The 22,956-nt window shown below is 45.1% G+C and overlaps 1 protein-coding gene across 1 annotated transcript in view; it reads right to left on the bottom strand.

Moving 5' to 3' along the window:
• Plekhm3 (pleckstrin homology domain containing M3) overlaps positions 1-22,956 on the bottom strand; it is a 165,065-nt gene that overhangs the window by 111,256 nt on the left and 30,853 nt on the right. Inside the window, exon 3 of the mRNA XM_028886701.2 lies at positions 17,466-18,398. Coding sequence (XP_028742534.1) covers positions 17,466-18,398 — 933 coding nt within the window. The remainder of the gene's footprint in view (positions 1-17,465; positions 18,399-22,956) is intronic.

Here is a 22,956-nt window from a genome sequence, read left to right as displayed (position 1 = left end):
AATTTTCCTCTCACTACAGGGATGTGCATGTGTCGTGCCTGTGAAGTTCTAGCACTGTGCCTTGATGCAGTGAGTTCAGTGCCCATTATATCTAGAGGCAGGACAGTGGCAGACGAGGAGACTGGAACCAGCAGACAGAGGCTACCTACAAAGCATCACTGTGTATGACTTAATTCTACTTGCAGAATTAAGGCAACCAAAGAAACGCAACCCTGCATTTTTTTCCTAGTCTGAATAGGATTAAAAACTTCAGAGGCAGAGCCAGGCGGATCTCTGTGAGTTCCAGAAGAGGCGCAAAGCTACACAGAGAAATCCTGTCTTGAAAAAACAAAAAAACAAAACAAACAAAAAAAACTTCAAGTAAACTGTAAACTGTTAGGTAGGGCTTTTGTTTGGTTTGGGTTTTCTAGTTGTGTGGGGCATTATTTGCACTATTTAAAATCTAAGACATCTCTGATGTGCAATATGTTGGCTATATTAATAGTACTAAAGGTACTATATTTAAGAAATGAAGGGACTAGCACATGTCAGGTGGTTTCTGATGACTGAAAATATAAGCTTACTAACCGCTACAGGACTTGACCAATCTCACGGAATGTTGTTATGAAGGCTATAAAGCATGGGCTGGAAAGACGGCTCAGCAGTTTGGAGCACTTGTTTGCTCTTGCAGGGGACTTGGGTTTAACTCCAGCACCCGTATGATGATTCACAATCATTCATAACTCCAGTTCTAGATCATCTGATGCCGTCTTCTAACCACAACGGGCACCAAGAACACACGTGGCGCACAAACATACATGCAGAGAAACACTACCTATGATTTCCAAAAATCTAATTTAAAATTTTTAATTATGAATTTGTGAAAGAAATTAATAAATACTGAGTCGATGCCAATTCATGAGAAGTGTCAGGATTTATTGGTCTTTCAGGTAAATAATGATTGAGAACCTAAAGTCAATATTTAGTCAAAATTTATCTTGAAAGGCAATAAATCTTGATTTTTGCTAAGGCGAATAAGTAAATAATGTGTACCATTCTAGAGATACTGACTGCTTTTCATCTACTAAATATCTACCTTGAGTTGTAAACAGAATGATCTACAAGAGATTTTCACTTCTAAAGACATGATTTGAATCGTCACGTTACTTTTATTTTTTCTTACAAGACACTTCAATGGCAGTGTTTATATTAGTGTAAGATGGAAAGTTTCATAATGAAATGTTACAACTTCGTCTCCCTGTGTATGTAAATCAGTCCAAATGTAGTAATTTTTCCATTCTGTTTTCCTCTTAAAGTCAATGACTTGACTTTCTCATTTACTTCTGTTTGTTGGATTCTGAGGTGGGGGAAAGGACTTCAGGAAAAGTCATGTCAGTAAAGACTTCAGTCAGACAAACCAGAGCATGTTTAAGAACCCCTGTATTCCAGTTATCTGAGTGACACTGTGAGGTGTCATTGGAAGGTGGCTTGGACAAGAGCTTGGAATAAGAGGCTGTGCTCGGGGCACGGTGATCTAACAGAGCAGAGGAACTGGCTAGAACGGTCTTAAGCAGGGTAGCATTCCGAGCTTTGAGAGGATTCACTGCTAAGGAAGAAGTAGAAGGGGGGAGAACCAGTTGAGCCCTGACTTGCCTGGGGCTTGTCTTGGGAACAGAAATAGAAGGGGCTGCAGCCTGATGTGGAAGCACTGTCAAAATGGATCTGTCAAAATGCCCAGGATGTTCTGAGCCCACAACTTCTGCAGGAGCCCCTAGAGTCAGAAGAACAGGCAGTTGGGAGGGAAAATTATGTTGCTCAGGACAGGCCTCTACAACAAAGCATTACTAGGCCCAAATGACGGACACATCACTGTTAAAAAAACAGGAGAGCAAGAATATCAGAGCTCTCTATATTCACCCAGCTTAATCACTTTCTGTGCCAGCAACGGCTCTAACTTCTACTAGGGAATGGGAAAAGCCCTTCTACAAGCTTGACTTTCTTACCCAAAGAAAATGATTCAAGCTGCTTGGTAAAAGAAATGCTATGGATTAATGTAAGCCTAGGAACTGTAGCCATGAGAATGGATTCTCCAGAAGAGCTGCCAGCTAAAGTCATGCTGGGATCAAGAAAAACGGGCCTTGGTGGTTTGTGTTACTGGAGTTGTATCCATGCCAGTGGATGTCCACACAATCCAGAAGAGAATTTGACATTGCTCCTGCCACTGTTGCTGTTATAACAATGGCGCACACCGCTGCTACTGTTTCTGGGATTACCATTTCATAATTGCTTACTACAGCTAGCACAGTGGAGACCCTGGCAACAAAAGTAGCTACTACAGTTAGTTAATCTTTCATTCTATTGGGCATGATAAATTTAATTCAGTAGTTATATACATCTCGATTGGCTTTGAAAATTATAAACTTATAAACTCAAGTTCCAGTTGCTTTTGGGATACTATCTTACAAGGACTCCAACGTACAGTATGGCTCGTTAAGGAAGGGAATGGCTCAGTTGCCTTTAGCCTACTGGCTATGGGTGAGATAGGATCTCTGTTGGTCTTTTCTGTATCGAACACACAGATTGCAAGCCCAGTACCACTTTGAGATCTTTGGCAGCAGTTAACTATGCAGCTCACACACACGATTGAGCCTGTATGATGAGTATTCAGAGATGGGTAATGCCTGGAGGGCACTCACCAACCTAAGACAGAGCACCTGTGTGGCCTGGGCAGGCGTCTCCATGACGGGTAAGGTGACCTGATGACGTCCTATGCAACCCAAGTCAGAAGCTCATTTTTTAATAAAAGGGGGACCTGTAGGTACCTGGCCCCCATTTTGGGTACCTGTTGCCTTGCTTGCAGACCTTGACCTTGATATCCTCCCAATGCTAATTCCCTGGCAGGTTCCATCCTCCTGAATGCTTAAGGGAAGATCCTTGTCTGTGTATCCTAAATAATGGGTGTTAACAGCTTAGATGCAAGCTTGTAAAACATCATTTGCAAACTTCTGCCCTCAGGGGTCCTCCCATTGTACTGTAAGCCTGTATTTAACCTCCTACCCCCTTCAAGAAATGACATTCAACATTTAAAATTTAAAATATATATATTGAATGAATACTGTGAATGTAATCTATGAATACCACAAATGTGATTAATATCATGAGTGTAAGTAATATCATGAGTGATGAGTGTAATTAAAAAAAAAATAAAGAAATGCTATGGAAAAGAGGTCTTGGCCATGCTGAACTCTGCCTTCTAAACAGCCTGCTTGTAACTTCGGGGCTTTCTCTTTACAAAGAATCCTTTTGGTGAATCACTTACCCATTAAGAACCCTCACTTGAAGGCTACTGGCCACAGGGTTTAATGCTTCTTTAGCACAGCTTACCTCCTTCCATCGGTTCTGTCTTAACACTGAGCCTGAAGTCCTGTGATCCAGCACAGGAGGTCAGCGTCAGTATGATGTAAAAAGGCAAAGAAAGGCTCGGATGGGCTATTTAGAGCTGGGGAAGGATGTGTATTTAAATAAGCTGCCTTATTAAATAAGCTGCCTTATGTTCCTCTGAAATAGAGCTGGGCCTGAGAAAAGAAGTAATAGTAGTGCTGACACTCTCTAAACTCAGGATCACTTGACATTTTTCATTTGGAGAATATTATTAGAGTATTTTTTATCTTAATCGCTCGAATCTTCTAAAAGATCCTGTGATTTACCTTACCTTACTTACCCCCAGCCCTGCTCCGAACACTTTGTCTTGCAAAGCATCCAATGTATGCATCAATTATGTTCTCCCTGCAGCACCTTCTGCCGGCATTTAACATTCTGTTCAATCACACCAGCTCTCCCTGCGTGATCCCCCAGTCACATCTCTGTCATGATTGGTCTCAAAGGTCAACAACCTCTCAGTAGCTTAGAAGTTGCTATCTTTTTGGTTTATCTGAGAAACAACAGGTCTCTCCTTGCTCTGTTTCTGGACCTAATCTTTGCTTCCAGCTTGGATTTCCAAGTCTCAACTTGCATTAGCCTCGAAGTCTGTAGCTTAATCACACACAGTGTCGCACCACGGTCGCCTCTGACTTCCCCTCACATCACGCCCTGTTCTTAACACATGCTTCCCTTTCCTTATGTTGCACGGGGTCTCATCTCTTTGAACTTTACGGCATCTTTAAAAGACAATCTTCCTGCTTCTTCCCGACAGCATCTCTTAGAGTAATGTCTACTTGAGCTATTTCAGTAATGACAACAATTTGGTCAAATTAAAGCCATGAGAGGGGACCCAAGGAGTAGCAGGGACAGTCTCCAAATGGAAAAAGATGACTTTCATCAGGCTGCTGTGAATCCATGCTTGGATTTCATTTCCATCCCACACCCAATTCCATATGCGCCATGAGATTCAGAAATGGCAGTGCCTTACCTCTTTCCTTTATTCCTTTGTCTTACGACTTTTCGGGTTTTTCTGATTCCCTTAAAATACACCTGTGACCATGTCCAAAGCTAATACTTTTAATTAAGTGCTTGGTATTTGTTTTTTTTTTTGTTTTGTTTTTTGTTTTTTGTTTTTTTCGAGACAGGGTTTCTCTGTGTAGCTTTGCGCCTTTCCTGGGACTCACTTGGTAGCCCAGGCTGGCCTTGAACTCACAGAGATCCGCCTGGCTCTGCCTCCCGAGTGCTGGGATTAAAGGCGTGCGCCACCACCGCCCGGCGTGCTTGGTATTTGAAGGCAGGCTGTTTGTATTCCTTAATTTAGACAAGATAGGCCAAATTAAAAACTGCCTACAAGTAGAAATTCCTATTTTCTGCTCCTCATCTTGCCACTAAAAGGGATTTCTTAGCATAATAGTCTCGGATTCTCTCTCAGCCCCTTATCAGACCTCTTCGCAGATGGAGAAATGAGGTCTCTAACTGGTGAGTTTAGTCTTTCAATTTGTATATGTTATTGTGTGATGGGGGGGGGGTGCATGTACCACAGTGTAGTTGTAGAGGTCAAAGGCAAACTCTGGGGAACCGGTTCTCTCCTTCCACCTTTACATGGGTTCTGGGGATCAAACTCAGGTCACCAGACTTGATGGCAAACGTCCTTCCCTTTGAGCCTTCTCCCTAACAAGTGAGTTTAAAGGAAGGATCCTGGCATGCTCAGCCTGACCTCAGAGAGCAAGTTTTCTGCTATTGCAACAAGAGGGTATTGCCACAGGGAGTCCAGCTGTGGCCAGATGTAGAGATGGATCTACTTTAGGGGTCCATTACAGAATAAGAAATGTGGTCTCTGGACAATACCATATTTTGATCTCATCTTTATGGTATCTCAAAGGAAAAGGCAGAGATATTACTTATCAGCCTTGTAAAACTCCTTACAGTTGATGGCTCAGACGGGGGGGGGGGGGGGGGGCATCCACTAAAGTAGTGGAGGAAAAGGGAAGGCAACTGGGACATACATGTTGGTAGGATTACTGGTAGAGTTAAGCTTCAGGGGATGCCAGGAAACCCTTGGCATTATCAGGCACCCTTTATTCAAAATAAAATCCCTCATCCTAACAATGGACGAGAAACATCATTTTCCCAGAGGCGGCCCATCCATTGTTAGGCCAATCTAAGACATCTCCGGGGAACCTCCCAATATTTTCTGGGCAAAAATACAGTGATGTACAATTTTGCTAAATTAAGATATGTGGTTCTGGTTGGGCTAGACTTTTTTAATATATGAATTGTATACAGACAAAACAGCTAAACCTTGCCCCAGGACAGAGTAATCAAAGTGCTGACTCCTAAGGCTGGAAAGGCTGGCTTGAGGTTGTAAGTCCGTGGCAGGGTTACCATCAGGAGATCACGCTTTTGTGCTCCTAATTTATTACTCACCCACTGAGGCTGGATGTCCCCCAGCCACCACATCAGGTGTGTCTACTATTGTGTGTCTCTAAGAGTCTGGGGCTTGAGAAGAACCTCTTTACTGATGCCCTCTGTCTCCTGTCTTCGTCTCTTTTTCCTGCTCTCTGTCCCTCTGGGGCAAATAAATCTCCTCGGTGCTGAGACTTTGGTCTTGGGGGTCCTGAGCTCATACTTTCCCTTTCATGTCAACCTGTTATGCAGGTGACTCCGACCTGAGCTCCCCGGAGGAGATGTGAAAGCAGCAAAGCCAGGGCGGGAGTGCAGAAGGAAGAGTCAGGACAGACAGACGAGCTCAACCACTCAGTGCGGAACTATGGCGTTCCAGATGCAGAGCTAGGCAGATGGCAATGGACAGGATGAACACAGCATTGCCAGAGCAGCATCTGCAGCCACGGAGAAGGACAGACACACACTAAGAAACAATTAGACAAAAAAATCTTACAGTCTCACCTGTCAACAGCAGAGGAGCAAGAGACACTAAGCTTGCATTTATAATGAAGGGACTTAATAAATCCCAAGCAGTTTGAGGAGTGGTCAAAAAGTCTTCGAAGTGGCATCTAAGCACTGACCTGAAATATGAGTTAGGGTAGTGCCGGAGTAGTTATCTTTCAGAGGAGCAACTGGACATTTGAAAGTTTGAGAGGGGGTGCTATTTTCGAGGAGGAGTGAACCCACTGCTAGAATTTAGGCAAGGGGCAAGGAGTGAAGCCCGGGAGAAGGCCGAGGTCCTATAGGATGCTGAAATTCAAGCCCAAACAAGTGGAAAGCAATGGACTGTTGTAAGCAGGACCATCAGGGCCAGTGTGAACTTTGACAAGCTCACACTCATTGCAACTGACATATCACATAGGAAAGGAAGAACGCAAGGCCAGTGAGAAGCTCATGTGATCACCTAGGTGAAAAAACTGTGGTTGGAAGCAAATAATTTAAGGGAAAAAAGGCTGTCTGAAAATTCAAATACCAACTCTGCCTGCCAGACAAAATGAAGCCAGAACGTAGGCAAAGTGTTAGAACTACCTATCCCCTTACTTTCTTTAAACTGACTACCTGGAACCCTACTGGGATATCACAGACATTTCTATAGTATAAGGACAACACAGAAACCTAGAGATTTTTCAGAAAATTAATACCTCCATGATTGAAATGCTATAGAAGAAACACTTTAAAGGAATGTGCTCATATAAACCTAGGAAAAACTAAAAGGTGGTTTGATTTCTCTGTTAAGAACATTATGTAATGCCGGGCAGTGGAAGCACACGCCTTTAATCCCAGCACTCCCAGCACTTGGGAGGCAAGGGCAGGCGGATCTCTGTGAGTTCGAGGCCAGCCTGGGCTACACAGTGAATTCCAGGAAAGGCTCTAGAACATTATATAGCTAGGCCAGTACTTTCTCTAACTCTGTATGCATTCAGTTAATTTGGAAATTTCATTACAAAAACAAAAACAAAAACAAAACTCAGGGATTCTGACTTCAACTGGTCATAGGATGGGTCCAGACATTCCTTCCCACATCACACACATGAGTCTATGTGGGTGCTAAGGCATCCTTTGATAGATCTTGGGGTAGGTAGATCTTTGATAGACATCTTGGGGCATAAAGTGAAACACAAAATCACAGGCCCACGACAGAGATCCATGTGAACAGACAAGGGAGGCTTGTGAGATAGTGTTCAGTTCTACCTGGGACAGTAGAAGTAGGAAGGAGCAGAAGTAGAGATGGTCAAGAAAGACTTGGAAAATAAGAACATTTAAGATATACAGAGGGTTTCAACAAAGAATATACACTATAGATTACATCCACAGCCATAACCAACAGACTCCCACAGCAGCCACCAGCTTAGGGTTCTTTGCTTTGTAAACATGTTCAGGTTTTCATCCAAAACAAGAGGAGGAGCTTGGTGTTCTTTGGGTTTCTTATTGATTCAATTTAATTAAAATATTTTCAGTGTTTGCATTTATCAATGTGTAAAGACATATAGGCAAAAAGTTTTATTTCCTACTACAAAATTACTTTTAGGTTACCCCCTTGGCAATTTCTAGGGCTGTATATAGTCCATATTTCTCAAATAAGTGGATAATTCATTTTTAAAAGTGATATAGGAATAAAATTGGTATTACTGTATTAGATTACCTTATCTATAGATACATTAAAAATGTCAAGTTTTGGGGTAACCCTTCGATACTTGGGAGGCCCCAGGAAGGAGGATCACAAGTTCCAGGCTAGCCTGGGCTACATAAAAAGATTGTAAATTCAAAAAATAAAGAAGTCAAATTTTCACATAAGTGTATTTTTGCCTTAGACAGATTTTAGAAAGCCTCTTAAGTAAGAATCCTTACTCTTAGGGGTCCATGGGAAGCTTAGAAGTTTAAAGATCCTAGGTAGGAATTAAGAAGGATCTTGACCTACCCAGTCTATCCTAAAACCACACCTAGACCAATTTCTCTCTCAGGGAAAGGTCAGTAAATAGAAACTTTTAACTCAATGTGGAGTCCAATCATGCAGTAATACTTTCTTCAGAAGTTTAACCAGAAATGAACACGTGATAAGAACAATGTTAGCCAGAAAGGAAGCTACAAAAAGGGACAAGAACTTTCCAGACCAAAGTATAGCAACAAAGACTTGGAGAAATGAACGGCTCAAAAAAAAAAAAAAAAAGGCACAGTGATGCCTATGAAGTTCAGGAAGGTCTATCAAAAGAGCCCTGTCTTCTGAAATTCAAAATGATCTTTTTCTTCTGAAACATATCAAAGAGATACATGTGACTTCTATGATGAAAATACTAGGAATAAATCAAAAAGGCAAATTTATAGCCTATAAAATCAAACGGCCTACTTACATAAAGTGATCAAATCTCTTTGAATTTCAGGATATGAAATAGTTTAAAATATAAATTATATAACATTGTTCTTCATAGACTCACGTTACTGTTTCAGTGTGTGTTCATATTCCTGTTACCCATATATTTTTATTAAAGATTTTTTTCCCTAGACCTAGAAACTTAGACTCTAAAAGGGGTAGAAGGGAGAGTCATTTATACAACGACAGACATCAGAGCCAGGGAAAGGATTCCCATCGTCCATCTTTTCAGTCAATTGATATTCTTACTGGTATAGGTTCTCTTCACCAAAGGGAGAAAGGTACTACTGAATGAGGTTTAATCAGAAGACATTAATCTCATTTTCTCTAAACCAGAGACGTTCAAAAAAATTACAGGATGAGAGAAAAAAAGGGACTGTGCAGAGCAAGAACATCCCAGGCGGGTGGAGAGAGAACGAAAGACCTCAATTTAACTGTTATAACCACTTACACAAAAGGGGGCCGTCTCGTTCTCTGGACACCAAGCACAGTGTTCAGAACTTAGGCGGGGCTCCACAAACACCTGCAGGAGCCCTACATTAGTTTCTCTGCCTTGCAGATGAGAAAACTCTCAATCTAAGCATCTTTTTTAAAAAAAAAATATTTTAATTTTTATGTATGGTATTACGGTGCATGTGTATGTCTGTGTATCACTTGTGTGCCTGGTGCCCACAGAGTTCATATGCGGAATTATAGACCACTGTGAGCTCCCATGTGGGTGCGGGGAATTGAACCCAGGTCCTCTGGAAGAGCAGCCAGTGCTCTTAACCTCTGAGCCATCTCTCCAGCCTTCAATCTAAGTATCTTGACATCTGAAATTTGCGGTTTTCTCGTCCCACTGGACGGGCCTCTGCTCCTTCTCTCCCAGCCCGCCTGAGGTGGTTGTGTGCCATGAGTCCAGCGGAATTACACCAAGTGTGCCTATTCTGTGAGCGGCAGCCTTCAAACACGTGACACTCACGTTATGTCCTCCCTCATCCAGTCTCACGCGTCCCTTCACTATCTTCCACATCAACAGATGTGGGTGTTTATTCTTAAAGAGCAACATCTATAACTGAAGATTCCAGATGTGGTCTGGCCAGGACAGAGGACATTAAGGATATCTCTTTCAAAAGAAAAAAAAAATGTTTCTTTTGTGTGTGTCCACGCACGTGGGGGAGGGCTCTGGGGGAGGGCTCTGAGCTACGGCGCCCATGAGGAGGTAATCTATTCTCTCCTTTCACCGCGTGCCTCACCAGATCCAGAAGTGGCCGGGCTCAGCAGCAGGTGCCTTGACCAGCTGAGCTGCCTCAGCAGCCAGGTCTCTCTTCTTCGAGGACCTGTTTTGTAAACGCTTTGGATGGAGCCAAAGCAGACCCGATGCTGGCTTCTAGCTGCCTCGTTTGTGTGCCCACATGGACGGTTGTTGGTCAAAGTTTCCTCTGCCCTCCAGCACTGCGGTCATTCTTCCGAATAGGAATCCGGGGCTAGGGACCCATCACTCAAATCTCATCTCCCTTGTTGGTAGACATTTCTCCAGCTTGACTTGCTCAGTTCTGTCATCCTCTAGCTTAGTGGTCCAGCTCAGTTTTGTAATAGCAGTAACTTTGGTGAGTACACTTATGTAATCTTTATCCAGGCAATCGCTGTCAAAGATAAGCAAATATTAATAATAGCTAGCCTTGCTGTGTGCCGAACCCTGTCCTAAGCCCTTAAGGTCAAATAATAAGGCGGATGTGATTATGTTCTCACATTTGAGATGAGAAAAACGAAGCCGTTTATCCATGGCAACAGCACTTGGCAAGTAGGAGAACTGGAAATCCAGGCAGGACTCCAGTCTTTGTCCTTAACAAACTCTGCACCGTCCCTGACAGCCTTTTAGACTGACATGGACCTATCCGTCAGCAACGCTTGGGTGAAACTATCAATCATTCACAAAACAACATAACTGTAACCTCCGATAACCCAAGTTCCACCACCTTGGGGATTAGGCCAGATGGTTCGCTAGGCACTGGGCGCTGCACAGCAGAGACCTGACCTAGTATCTAGTAGCTCATTCTCCTGTGTGCAACTACAAAGTCCTCAGAGTTCCGGGCCATACCTACTCTTCTCTTGTGCATTACCTGCATCTACTACACAATAGGCAGACAATATTATCTCTGCTAGATGTGAGAAAAGCCAAGGAAGGTTTCCTGGAGGTTAAAAACAAAGTCTAAAATGAGGAAGAAAGCAGAGGCCACTGTAACTCCTCAGCTTTCAAATCACAATGGGGATTCTCTTGTATAAGCAATGGTCTCAAGTCAGTGACCCCACCCCACCCCCACACTCCCTCTTGAGCTTTCCCTCCAATCCCTTTACATGCTTTTTAAGGGAAGGGACTTTCTACGAGACTTTGGAGGACACAGCTTGTACCTCACTCCTGTTTACACATCCCAAGGATCCTGGGAGAACATGTGTGATAGATACATAAGGCGACTAGTAAATAGTTATTAATTTTTTCAGCCATTTACTGCGTGCGCGCGCACACACACACACACACACACACACACACACACACACACACACACACACAGTGATTTTCCTTCCAGTAAAGAGCCACAACCCCAAACAGTGACACAGTGACCTGGACAACCCGGCAAGGCAATCACAGACTGAGTGCTCCTTACTTATGAAGCTGATTCTATGCTTTGCAGACATAGCCGCGGTTTTTTTTTCCTCTAACAATCTACCTGCCTATCCACTAATCAAATAAATCCTCGCTTTATTACTACTCCTACCAAAAGGGAGGCAAATCTGAAGCAGTACGTAAATAGAACTGGAAACACAAAGGAAATTCTCTTTCTCTTGGTTTCCACGTTCACTTCCTTAGAAGACCTGCCACTTTGGTATACCAAATTGCCCCCCAATTTTTCACACAGGACGAAAACAAACCTTCCCTAACACCTTTATCCTTTTTCTTCCTAGAGTAAAAAACACAGCTGCTCCTCTTCACATCTGGGAACCAAGAGATCTTCCTTTAAGGAGATTCATACACACCATTTCTCTTTCTCAACAATGACCACTTTGCAGGATTTACGTCAAGGCCAATAAGTAACTAACGAGGCCCAACACAGAAATGTTGCTTACTTCCAAACTGGTAGCTACCGAATGAATAATTAACCTCTCTATACTTTCTATCAGGGATGCTTGCATTGCTAGGGTGAAGGTATCCTTTATGTCTGAAGGATATCATAAAACAGGCGCTTGCCAGAAATATGCCCTCATTTATCACATGAAATGCCATGTGGTATTAGTGAGGTCGATACTGTTTGTTTAATATATTTTGCTTTCCTGGGGGCTTGAAATGATTTGTTTTTGCAGCTGTAACAGAGTTAAATTAGGGATTTATCTTCAGCTTAGCTAGGTGAGCATATATAACCAGGGGCCATTAATTATCTGCCTAGAGGCCTTTGGTCATCTTCCCACAGCTTACAGCATCCTTGAGGTACTGAGCTCCACCAGCAACAGCCAGATTTGATCCTCAAGTAATCAAATCTGGTTTCTCAGGAACTGAGGGCCACTGGAAAAAAAAAAAGGCTTTGTTTCTGGCTCCAAAATTCCTCCCTCCCCCAACATGTAAATGCTATTGGTGTGAGGATTTTTCTTTCTTTCTTTCTTCAAGGAATTGAGCAAGGAATTTCAGAGGAAAAAAAAAAATCTTAGAGCAAAGACTAGTTCCAGACAGCCATTCCCACACACCAGAAACCACCTCTACTGCCATCAAGCCAGAGAGCCTTCTCCTTCCCTCATCTCAGACCTCAGTTTTCTGCCTCCCCGGAGCAGGGGCTGGAGAGCTGACCCCAAGGATCAATCTCTCCACTACCTGCTTGTCGGAGTCAGGGAGAAAACAGCGCAGAAAAGTAAGGCCAGGGAGAGCAAGGGTCAGGTGAGGCGAGGGGACACTGGAGCACAGTTCACATACAATGAAACATGCAGGCCGAGACACACCAGGGTGCAGGGATGCTCCCACATCCCGGGTCCTAACAACAAACTTCTTTTTCAGAGGTTCATTGTCAATCAATTAGCTGAGGCAACGGGGGTCTGTGAGATGGGGGTGCCCAGGGAAACAATGGGCCGGCCTTGCTGTATTACTATTTAATCACTTTTACTAAATAAATAGAGCAGCCCCGAGGTGCTGTCATGTCAAGGGAATTTATAACAACAACAACAACAAACAACCCTTCATTTTTTCCTCGGTCATCACTCTTTTCCCTGCAGGACAGACACAGAGGGTTATGACTGTAGCCTGAAGTTGCAGCTTTGTGTTTCCTGCCTTTGATTCCCACTCGGACCCTGCCACTTTCTGGCACTAATTTGTCAGGCTGAACAAAGAAGGGATTTGTACCTCCTGTAAGGTCTCAATTAGGAACGGCTTCTGCTGTGTTATGTGCCATTCAGGGGAGACACAATGCCGGTAATTACGGGAATTTGCACTAAATGGCTGAAGAATTCACAGCAACCCCCCCCCCTTGAGGTTTCCCCCCTCCCGAGGGCTGGAGGGGAAGAAAAAGGAAAGTAACAGCTCTTAATGCCAGAGATGCACAATCTCCAGCAGCAGTCCCCAGAGGTTAAACAGCAGCCGGGCAAAACCATAAAAACATCAGCGGGAAACTGTGGAGGCCGAGGCCCACTCACTCTTCTTCCTTTAGCACACTCAGCTTCAGGTCCACTCCCGAGCGGTGCCCTGAGTGGGCCACCCAAACCACCTCCAGATTACACACAAGGAGCACTTCTGAGGATGAGCTTTGCATCTCTGTCACACCTAGGAAGTCCCAGGCTCTTCAAATGGCTGTACTCAGTTGTTAGGTCTCTGGACTGCTGGGAAATGACTGTGTGTGCTAACACACACACACAAAAAAAAACATGTATCTGCTGAGTGCGGATAAGTAGATGCTCATGTCGCATCCCTAAAGAAAACAAGCATGTTGTCTTATAGTCTGTTTTATAAAGCAGTTATGAGTAACCAAATTTAGAACCTCTGATGGGGATGCACTTCATAAATATTTTAATAAACTGCACAATCATCTTTTAAGAATTAATATTTGAGCATCACAGATTCCTCACTATCAGATACAATTTTGAATTCCAGCCCATAATTTCACCGAAGAAGCACACCTCATTTTCTGTTGCAGAAGCTTTCCGCAGAGGCCATATTAAAGCAACCTCAAATAACAGCTCTGCAGCATCTGGTCCAGCACACGCTGCTCGGCTCAAGATCTTCCTGTGACGTCATGGTCAAACACGAGCTCCAACCTAATCGAGTGCCTTATTTATAGGCCAGAAAGAATGAAAGATCAGCAGTCTCACACGGTCCTAGCTGGCACCACCTCTGAAGGCCTGTGGATCTTGTCATGGCTGCTGTTGGGCAGTTACCAATGGGATTACTGCATCCACGCTTTTGAGGCGCTGACCCCGGGCACACCCAAGTACTGGGCAAGCGTCGAATGATGGAATGAGCCCAGGAATGGGTTTTCAGATGTCAGGAGGTGGAACTTCAAGTTCAGGGGTCGCCAGGAGACAGGCATGAACATGGTTAGGTTTCTGTGGCCAGAGCTTCCTAAGCAGCCATGGAACCGAAGAGGAAGCTATACAGCTGAGTGTAAACATGCAGAAATATGCAGTTATGGACCAGCATATAGCTTCAAAACTATAAACTCAGGAATCCTGGGATGGTCATGCTGCATTTTTTTTTCTGTAGGGACTTTAAAAATTTTAAGGGATCTAGAGAATTCTTCATTTAGAGAAAGAATAGGGCCTATAGTGAAATAGGGCCAAATGTCCTATTTTATATATGTAAATGCCAGCATTTGTGGCTCCTCTGAATAATGACCAAATAACGTCAGAATAAAGAGCTACCCAGGGCTACCTTCTAGTTAACACTTATTCATCCAGAATATTTAAAGGGAGGGGGAACTAAGCAGGCATTCAGAACTCAACAGTGTAAAGAGATACAGCACAGCCACGAAATTCTGGGAATTTGCTTCTCAAGAAATACATAAAGCCCGATGTGTGGGGCTGACTGGCAGTTAGTTGGGAAGGCACACATGCTATGTATGCAGCTGCTTTTCACGGAGTCGTTGTCATGAGGAGGACGACAGAATGACAAAAGGCAGAGCAAGTTATTTAAATTAACGGTAGGAAACACAGGTCCTCAAGGGCCACCTGCTACAACAATCTTTGATATAACAAACTGCCACCGAGTAATTTTAAAAAAAAAATCAGGTTTGTTTATCAAGTTGTTTTGTTTTGTTTTTCCTTTTTCTTTTGAGACTCTGCCCCCTACAGGACACACAGAATAATTTCCAACCTGAGGCAGGAAACCAGTATTCCTTCCCTGTTTAGCACTAAAAAGGAAAAGGTCTGTAAACTACATGTATCATGAGGCGGCTGGATACCACACTCTCTGACGGAAAAAAAAAAAGAAGGGGGGGGCAATGGAACAGAACTGATCCTACTTTGGAATGCGCTACATTATACGTTACGTATGTAAATTAGCATCCTCTCCACCCTAAATTAGAAACCCACCTGCATCCCACGGGAGTGCCAAGCCCAAGTATGAGCAACAGCTGAGCAGAGCGAGGAGCTTAGACTTCTTTCCCTGCCCTGGCTTCCCTCGAGCCCCCACTCAACCACCCGCCGGCAAGCCGGCTTTATCGAGCACCAAATTTAGACAGCGAGGGAGGCATGCTATCGCGGGGAACCGGTGATGCGTCCAGAAAGCGCCATTCCTGCCTCCCCTCTTCTACTCAGCTCCTTCCCACTGCCTCCTCTCCTCGCTTTGCCTTTTCCTGTTTTTAACTTCTCCGTTTTCCGTGCACTTGGTTTGTTCTCAAATATTTCCTCAGTGCATACCATGGGCAATGCACACTCCACTGGGAAGCAATCTTAGAGAACTGTGAGACGTACTAACGACATGGCAGCCCTCGCAGACCACCCCAGGCTTCATTCTCTTCCTACTCCGGGGACAGCCTGGTGAACAAGACTGGGCTATTCGCTCATCTTCCAATAACAAGAGATTGACTGACCCTATCAGCAATCTAAGGTCACATAAGTATGCTATGAGTTCGGGATGCCTATCTTGTAAGCAATTAATACTGTTGTATGCCTGAATTCTGAAATATAATAATATATGCACCAATGAGACCCTGAAGCACTAACAATATCTAAAATAAATAAAAACAAGACAAATGGAATACACCAGAACTACTAAAACTATTGCCTTATTTCAAAACCACTTCCAAAAGTAGCTGGCTGATTCAACACAAAGTCTAGTCTGTCATATGTATTCACACACACACACACACACACACACACACACACACACACACACACACACCTCTTGAAGCTTCTATACTGGCTCAGTGTTTCTCACAATGTGTATTTTTATTTTCTCAGGCAGGATTTCACTATAGATCCCAGACTGGCCTCAAACTGGCAACACTCCTGCTTCAGCCTTCCAAGTGCTGGAAATACAGGTATGCACTGCCACCCGGGGTTGTCCTGGTATTTCTGGCTCAGAGTTTCTCCTTTTGCCAGCCCCACCTCTAAGTCCCCACTGCACAGTCACGGAGATCCTCCTTAAAGTCGATTAGTTTCCAATAGAAAGGTGGTCAGTGTGACTATACTGAATTGAAAGTGTGAGTTTTCTGACCACCACCATTTGCTTTTTTTCAATTGCTTGCAGAAGCAAGACCAGAATGTAAACCCTGCTCTTGGCTGGTGGTGAGCTTCTTGTTCATTTTTAACCAGCATGCTTAAGTCTAACAAACTTGGCTTTAAAACTTCTCCATCAGGCTTCCAGTGAAGTCTGTCTCTGTGGCAAATTACCATCACAAGTTGGGGGGTTTGGTGAAAGGGGGCGATTTTAATTTAGCTTACAGTAGATGGAGAGAGCAGAGCCCTGGGCCCCGGTCCACTCTGTCAACCTCACAGAGTGGCTCCAGGAACTCGGGCTTCCCCTCCTGCCTCAGGAATTGTCTGCTGAGTAACTGTGTGCCCTCCTTCCAGCCATCTCCACGCTGTCTGCAATGCTGACTTTTTACAGAGTCCAACAGGGTTTGACAAAGTCATGGTCAATCTCAGCTGCCAAGAAGGAACATCGGCCTTGCCTACCTGGCAGCTGAGATTGACCATGACTTTGTTAAATCCTGTGCCAGTAGTTACTAGGATTTAAAATTCTGAAACAATCTGTGGCGTACACAATCACAGTGACCTTTATTCAAGAAGGCAGAGGAAATGGGATCGTGGCTGACTCAGGAAGCCTAAATTCCAGTCCGGTCAGGCTTTGGCCAAGTCATTTGGATTCACTGACATACATCATGGCTTCTATTTGCTTTACCAGTGAGTATTAGGACGGACAGATTTGGTTTGGCTTGGGCTAATTTTTGAGGCAAGGTCTCACACTGTAACACCGTCGCCCTGACAGACCTGACACTTGATCTGTAGCCCATGCTGGCCGCTAGCTTTCAACTCCTGGCAATCCCAACACAGCCTCCTGTGGACCGCTCAGATTTTTTTTTTTTTTAAAGACGGGGTCTCATTCTGCAGCCCCTGCTGGCCTGGAACCCAGCAAATTTTTAATGAAGTATACTTCTTGGGGGAGAGATATTTTTTATAAATAGGTGATTTGAACAAACATCTGTGACCGTCACATGAGAAGGTCTACAAATGAATTCCCATTGTAGGATTTGGGGATGCTTGTGAACGAGCTCAAGGCTGGACGCGCACTCCATACCTGCACATTTGAAACTCTGAGCGGTGAGTCCTCGCTCCAAAGACAGGGTTGTCAGGATGCTCAGGAAGCTGGAGGTCACCGACTGACGCTTGTTCTTCCGCAGCTCGTGGCCACCTATCTGCTCCTTGGGTTTGGGCCGCAGTGTGACTTGCAGGTTTTGCTCGGAACTCCTCGCCGCGTTGGCTGCTGTCTTCAGAGCCTCCATCCATTCCTGAGCCCTCTGGCGGGTCTCAGCCCGGAGGCGGAGGACATCTTGGGGGAAAATGACTTGAAAGCAAGAGTCACAGCCATCCAGGTTGTCTACCTGCACCGCCAGACACACATCCACGTTGTAGCTCAACAGGGGATCTTCGTCTAGCTTGCCAGGGTGAAAGGCCATCAGGTAGGCCTTGCTCAGCACAAATGTAAACGCCTTCCAGTTGTTCTGGACGGTCAATCTGTAGAGTGTCCCTGATTTGAGGATGTTTTGGTACTGTTTGGGGCTCTCCAAGACAGGGGTGGACAGCAGCCCACTGGATTTCTTCGGTAAACAGTGGTTCTGTGTACAGTCAACATGATGACCAAACCCTGGTGAGTTTGCCAGCTCATCCTGCCGGCCCGTGCCATTGGGTGCAGCGGCATGCACAACTTCCCAGAGCTTCTGCCCCCAGTCCAGTGCCTCCCACGGGGACTCCGCCTTTAGCTGCAGCTGCGAGTTGTCATAGAGAACAGTGTCTACCAGCCTGGCCTCCAGATTGCCTAGCACAGATATGCTCTGGAAGTGTGACAGCTGGTACGTGGCGTACGGGCTTTGGTTCCCGCTGCTGTCCAGGCTGTAGAAGCGTAAGTTGTAGGGTGAGAGTTCGGCGTAACAGCTTTGCCAGTAACTGTCGTGGTTCTTCCTGATCTCCAGATAGCCCTTCTTCAGTATGTTTGGGAACGTCTGCTTGTGTTCTAGAAGGAAGAAAAGTCAAAGTTATAACTATGAGAAGGCAGGTACATGGAACCAACCACACTGGGGGCTGACGTCTTTCTGATTCAGATTCAACAAAGCAGAAATAGTAAAGTTCAGGCAAGATGTACTGGGGGGAATTTCTCACCCTGAGGTGATGAACGAGTGCACAGGTCGATACGGGGTGTGCAATGTCAATGTGACACAGAGGCCTGTGTGCAAAACAGAAATGCTGGGGAGGCTGTGAACAGAACAGGTGTGCCCTGCACACTAATCACATCTGCCAGGTTCCTCCCTCTCTAGGGAAAGTCTGCAGAGTTCCAACATACAAGAGAGCGTTGCCGGCACACAAGCTAATTCCCTGCTCCGACTCTTGTCTGCTCCCAGGCTGGTGAAGCCAGGAGGGGGAACAGAGACGGTGAACTCTGCACTTATAAACTGTTCCTCAGGCAAGCCCACCAGCCCTCAGGGCAGCACCTGGCCCCTAAGCCAGCACCATCTCTACCCTTGGTCCGACCTCACCTGCAAGCTCCCACCTCAGGGGGCGGTTTTCTCTCTGAGTCTGACTGTGCTTATGCTGTGCGCTTGGCTTGCCAGGTTGAAGCCCACGGCTTCAGCCAGCGACCACATAGTTGACTTTCCTCCTGAGTCCTCTCGCCTTCCCCCATCTCATCTGTAGACGCACGGCCCCTGGGTCAGCGTCAGGGAGCCCTACTACATTATTCCTCCACCGCAGGCTTCTATCAGACTGTAGTACCGTAAGTTATTTAATGTACAGACAAACAGTATCTGATTTGTTTTTCAAGTCTGTCTTCACTAATGGAGTCATCTCTCCTTTCCTCTCTATAGCACAGCACACAGGACAATGCCTTATCAATACAATAACAGGGTCCTTAGTAACAAATTGCATCTGTTAGGCAGGTGCAGGTATACTTGTAATCTTAGCACCAGGAAAACCGAGGCAAGAGGATCATGGAGATCATGAGTCCGAGACTAGTCTGTACTACAAAGCAAGTATTTGTCTCAAATAAATAAAAAATGAAAAACAACAACAACAACAACAAAAAAGAAAAGTACATGTTAAATCAGAAATAAGCTTCTAGCCCAGTATCTAACACGTGGTAGGTTTAATTCCCTCCCCATCCTCCTCTCCTTCACCCTCACGTGTACATGTGTATCTAGGTAAAACATCTGCAATCCATGATAACCGATACTGAATGCCACACAGTACTTGGATAAAAGGGACTGTCACTAGAGAGACTCCTGAGAATTTGTTTCTTGAGACAGGCTCTCATTTTGTAGCCAAGGCTGGCCTCAAAGTCAAGGTCCTTCTGCCCCAGCTTCCTGGGTACTTACACTACAGGTAAAGACTACTGTGCCTGGTCTCCTGAGACCTTGGTCTGCAGTGAAAGGACAGCCATGCACGAGAATGGTCCGAAAGACATGACCTGTTAGAAATGCTACCGTCTAAGTTGTTTCTCAATCTCTCGCTGACGCATTCTACAGACAGCCACACACTGAATCATTCCCTTAAGACAGACCACACTTGCAAAGGGGATGATGTCTGCTTCGGGTAAGGAAAGAAAAAAAAAAGGAAGGGAGGGAGAAAGGGCTAGCTAGCTCTCATTTTAAAATAGGAAATCAACAGAGGAAGGGAGAGAAAGGAGGTGGAGAAAGGCCTATTTTAGCTGCTTTACATCTCTGGTCCTAATGTTAATTCATGACTATTTCTGTGGTGACTAAAAAGCCGTTAATTTCTCACAAGCCACACTAATCCCTTTGTAGGAAGAGATAATGGCGACCTCCTCTCTGGGCATCTTTCTCTCCTGACAATCAGGAGGGAGGCAGGGCTGTCAGAGGCGCAGCGGCCACCTCTCCCTCCCGCCTCCATCAGGCTGCCTCCTGCATAATCAGACTCAGGAGGTGTGGCCCCCACTCTCAATCCTGTGACCCGGCAGCTCAGCGATGAGTCCTTGAGGAAAACAAACCACCTCTCTTGCTTTTAGAGAGAGACTGCCACCTCCTCTTCTTACTGCCTGAGAGCTTTTGAGGGCAGCTACTGGGAATTAATTCCGAGCTGGACTGTAACTGTGCCCGGCCCAGCCGCACGCCAACCCATGCTCTCGCGCCTGTCTGAGGCGTAAGCTCAGATGTAGATGACAGGTCAGGTGGAGGGGACAAGAAGTCTCACTAGGAAATCTCCAGGGTACTAGAGCTAACGTGTGCTCCAGCACTGTTTGCCCACCCAATAAGACCTTCTACCTTTGTCCCCCCCCCCACCCCCCCACCCCCGGCTTCAGCACTCACGAAGCTGAGGCAGGAAGGCCCCCATGAGTTTGAGGCCAGCTTGGGCTACAGTGGAAAGCCCTGACTCCAAACAAACCAAGAGTCATGAGGACAGGAGAGGGGCCCCGCAAGCTTCTTGGGGCACCTAGTGCTTTCTCAGAGCAGGATGTTTATAGCGTATTTTCTTAAATGTGCTTGTAGGATTAACACCTTTAATTATAGAGGTCTAGGGAACTACTATGTCTCTCTAATTTCTGGCAACTATTACTTTCTATTGGGTCTGAAGTGTATTTTTAAATATTTTTTTGCTACTGACAAATCAGAAGACATATATGTGTGTGTGTGTGTGTGTGTGTGTGTGTATAAAATTTTCCCATAGTTGGAGTTTCCCCCAGATCTTATCATTTTTACTCATTTAATTTACATATACATATACATTTTAAAGTGCTCAATTTCACAAGAGAATTTCAATCTTAATTATTCAGATAGGATCACTAATAAGATTTACACCATTTCCCGAGCAAAAACAAACAAAACAAAAAATGCAGAAACATGCTCTAAATGCCTCACCGTAACCGCTAACTTTCACAAGAAACCACCACCCAGAAGTTCTTCCTAACGAAACTAAGGAGCTAGCCGGCCCTCTCACCTCCACTCACCGCTGCCCAGCACCCTGCTGGCAGTCCCAAGACCAGCTTCAGTTCCTCCTCAGTCAAGACCCCTTCCCCCTCCTCCTGGTTGTCCCCAGGATTGCTACTGACTGAAGGGGAAGGGAGAAGTCCCCGGCAGGGCACCTGAGTCCGCTTCTGCAGCCCCACCCACCTGAATTCCAATTCTGCAATTAGTTCCACGTCACTTCTCCCAAAAGTTTCTTTCTCAGGGCCTCCACCATCATCAAGGTCCAATCTGCCCCTCCCTGGTTATCTCACAGTGTTCCAGGTGAAGCCTTCTGGGTCTCTCGTAGCTCTCTCCATATTCCTTGTCAGGCTAAAACCCTTCACATATTCTAAGAAGTCATACTTAGTCCAAGCTCCCAAACTTGCCCCTCAATGTTCTCCACTACAAAAAATTTCAAATACCCTTGGAGACATGTAGAAAGTGAACACTGTTCAGTTTCAAAAATCACTGGTGAGGGGAGATGGCCGAGGAGGTAAAGTGCAAATGAGAACTTGAGTTTGGATCCCAAGCACTCACATCAAAAGCCAGATAGGGATGCAGATCGGTAACCCCTGCGCTTAGGGGCTCAGGTCGTGCAGGCTAGACAAGCTGGCCAAAACTGTGAGCAGCTCCAGATTCAGTGAGAAGCCTATCCCAAAAAACGAGGTGGAGAGAGACAGAGGGTTTCTACGATGTTTTATTTTGTCACCTTTACCTGTCCAACTCTTGGTTTTTATTTCATTTTTTTTCCCCTGGAAAGTTTGAAAGCAAATTATAGGCACTATATCATCTCAACTATAAATACTTCAGGATGTATCTCTAATGTAAAAAAATCAGAATTTCCAAATTCATGATATTATTTTCACGATCCCACATTAATAATCCATGTTCTGTGGGGTACTGTCTGGTAATTCTGATACTCTGATAATTCTCTTTAGCATCTCTCACCCTCTCTCACACTCCATCCGCGATCCTCCCTATGTCTCTTACATAAGCCATGTACATTCTAGCCTCAAGCCTCTGATGTTACAATACTTTCCGGAATTTCTCCCTCTAGTTCCAATGCTTTATGTATTATCACCACCACCCCATTTGCACCTCCTCAGTGAGACTCCCTCACCACTCAGATGAAAGGACCATGCCCAGTCCTCCGTTATCACACCGCATGGCTGTCTTTTCTGTGAAGAGCTCTCTCCTCCAAGGGCAGTAATCTTGATCTCGTTCTCCTGCACGCCAACGGCTGTCTCTACCAACAGCTGTACAACGTGTCCACGGGTGACCTGGCTAGAATCCCCCACGTCTAGAGCCCACAGCAGAGGCAGCAAGATGGGTCTGGAAGTGGCCACACTATGATGCCCAAGGTGCCCAAACCCTTTCAACGAGGACAGCTCATGGGTTCAGAACCTCAGAAGAGATCTGTTTCTGAAGCTCTGGTAAGTCTTGGAGAGGAGGTAATGTCAGCAACAGACACTGAGGAGAGAGAGGCTGGCGGTGGTTATGGAGAGAAGACAGAAGGGGTGGCACTCCAACAGTGGCCCCGCTCTCCTTCCTGCTTTACTCCATCTGTCCTCAGCTGATCTCTTTTACTCTCCATGTGGCCCACTTTCTTCTCCTGGC

This window comes from Peromyscus leucopus, chromosome 13, assembly GCF_004664715.2.
Source record: "Peromyscus leucopus breed LL Stock chromosome 13, UCI_PerLeu_2.1, whole genome shotgun sequence".
Classification (NCBI taxonomy): Eukaryota; Metazoa; Chordata; class Mammalia; order Rodentia; family Cricetidae; genus Peromyscus; species Peromyscus leucopus.
Note: the sequence above shows the minus strand (reverse complement) of the source record. Positions and strands in the feature narration are given on the sequence as shown.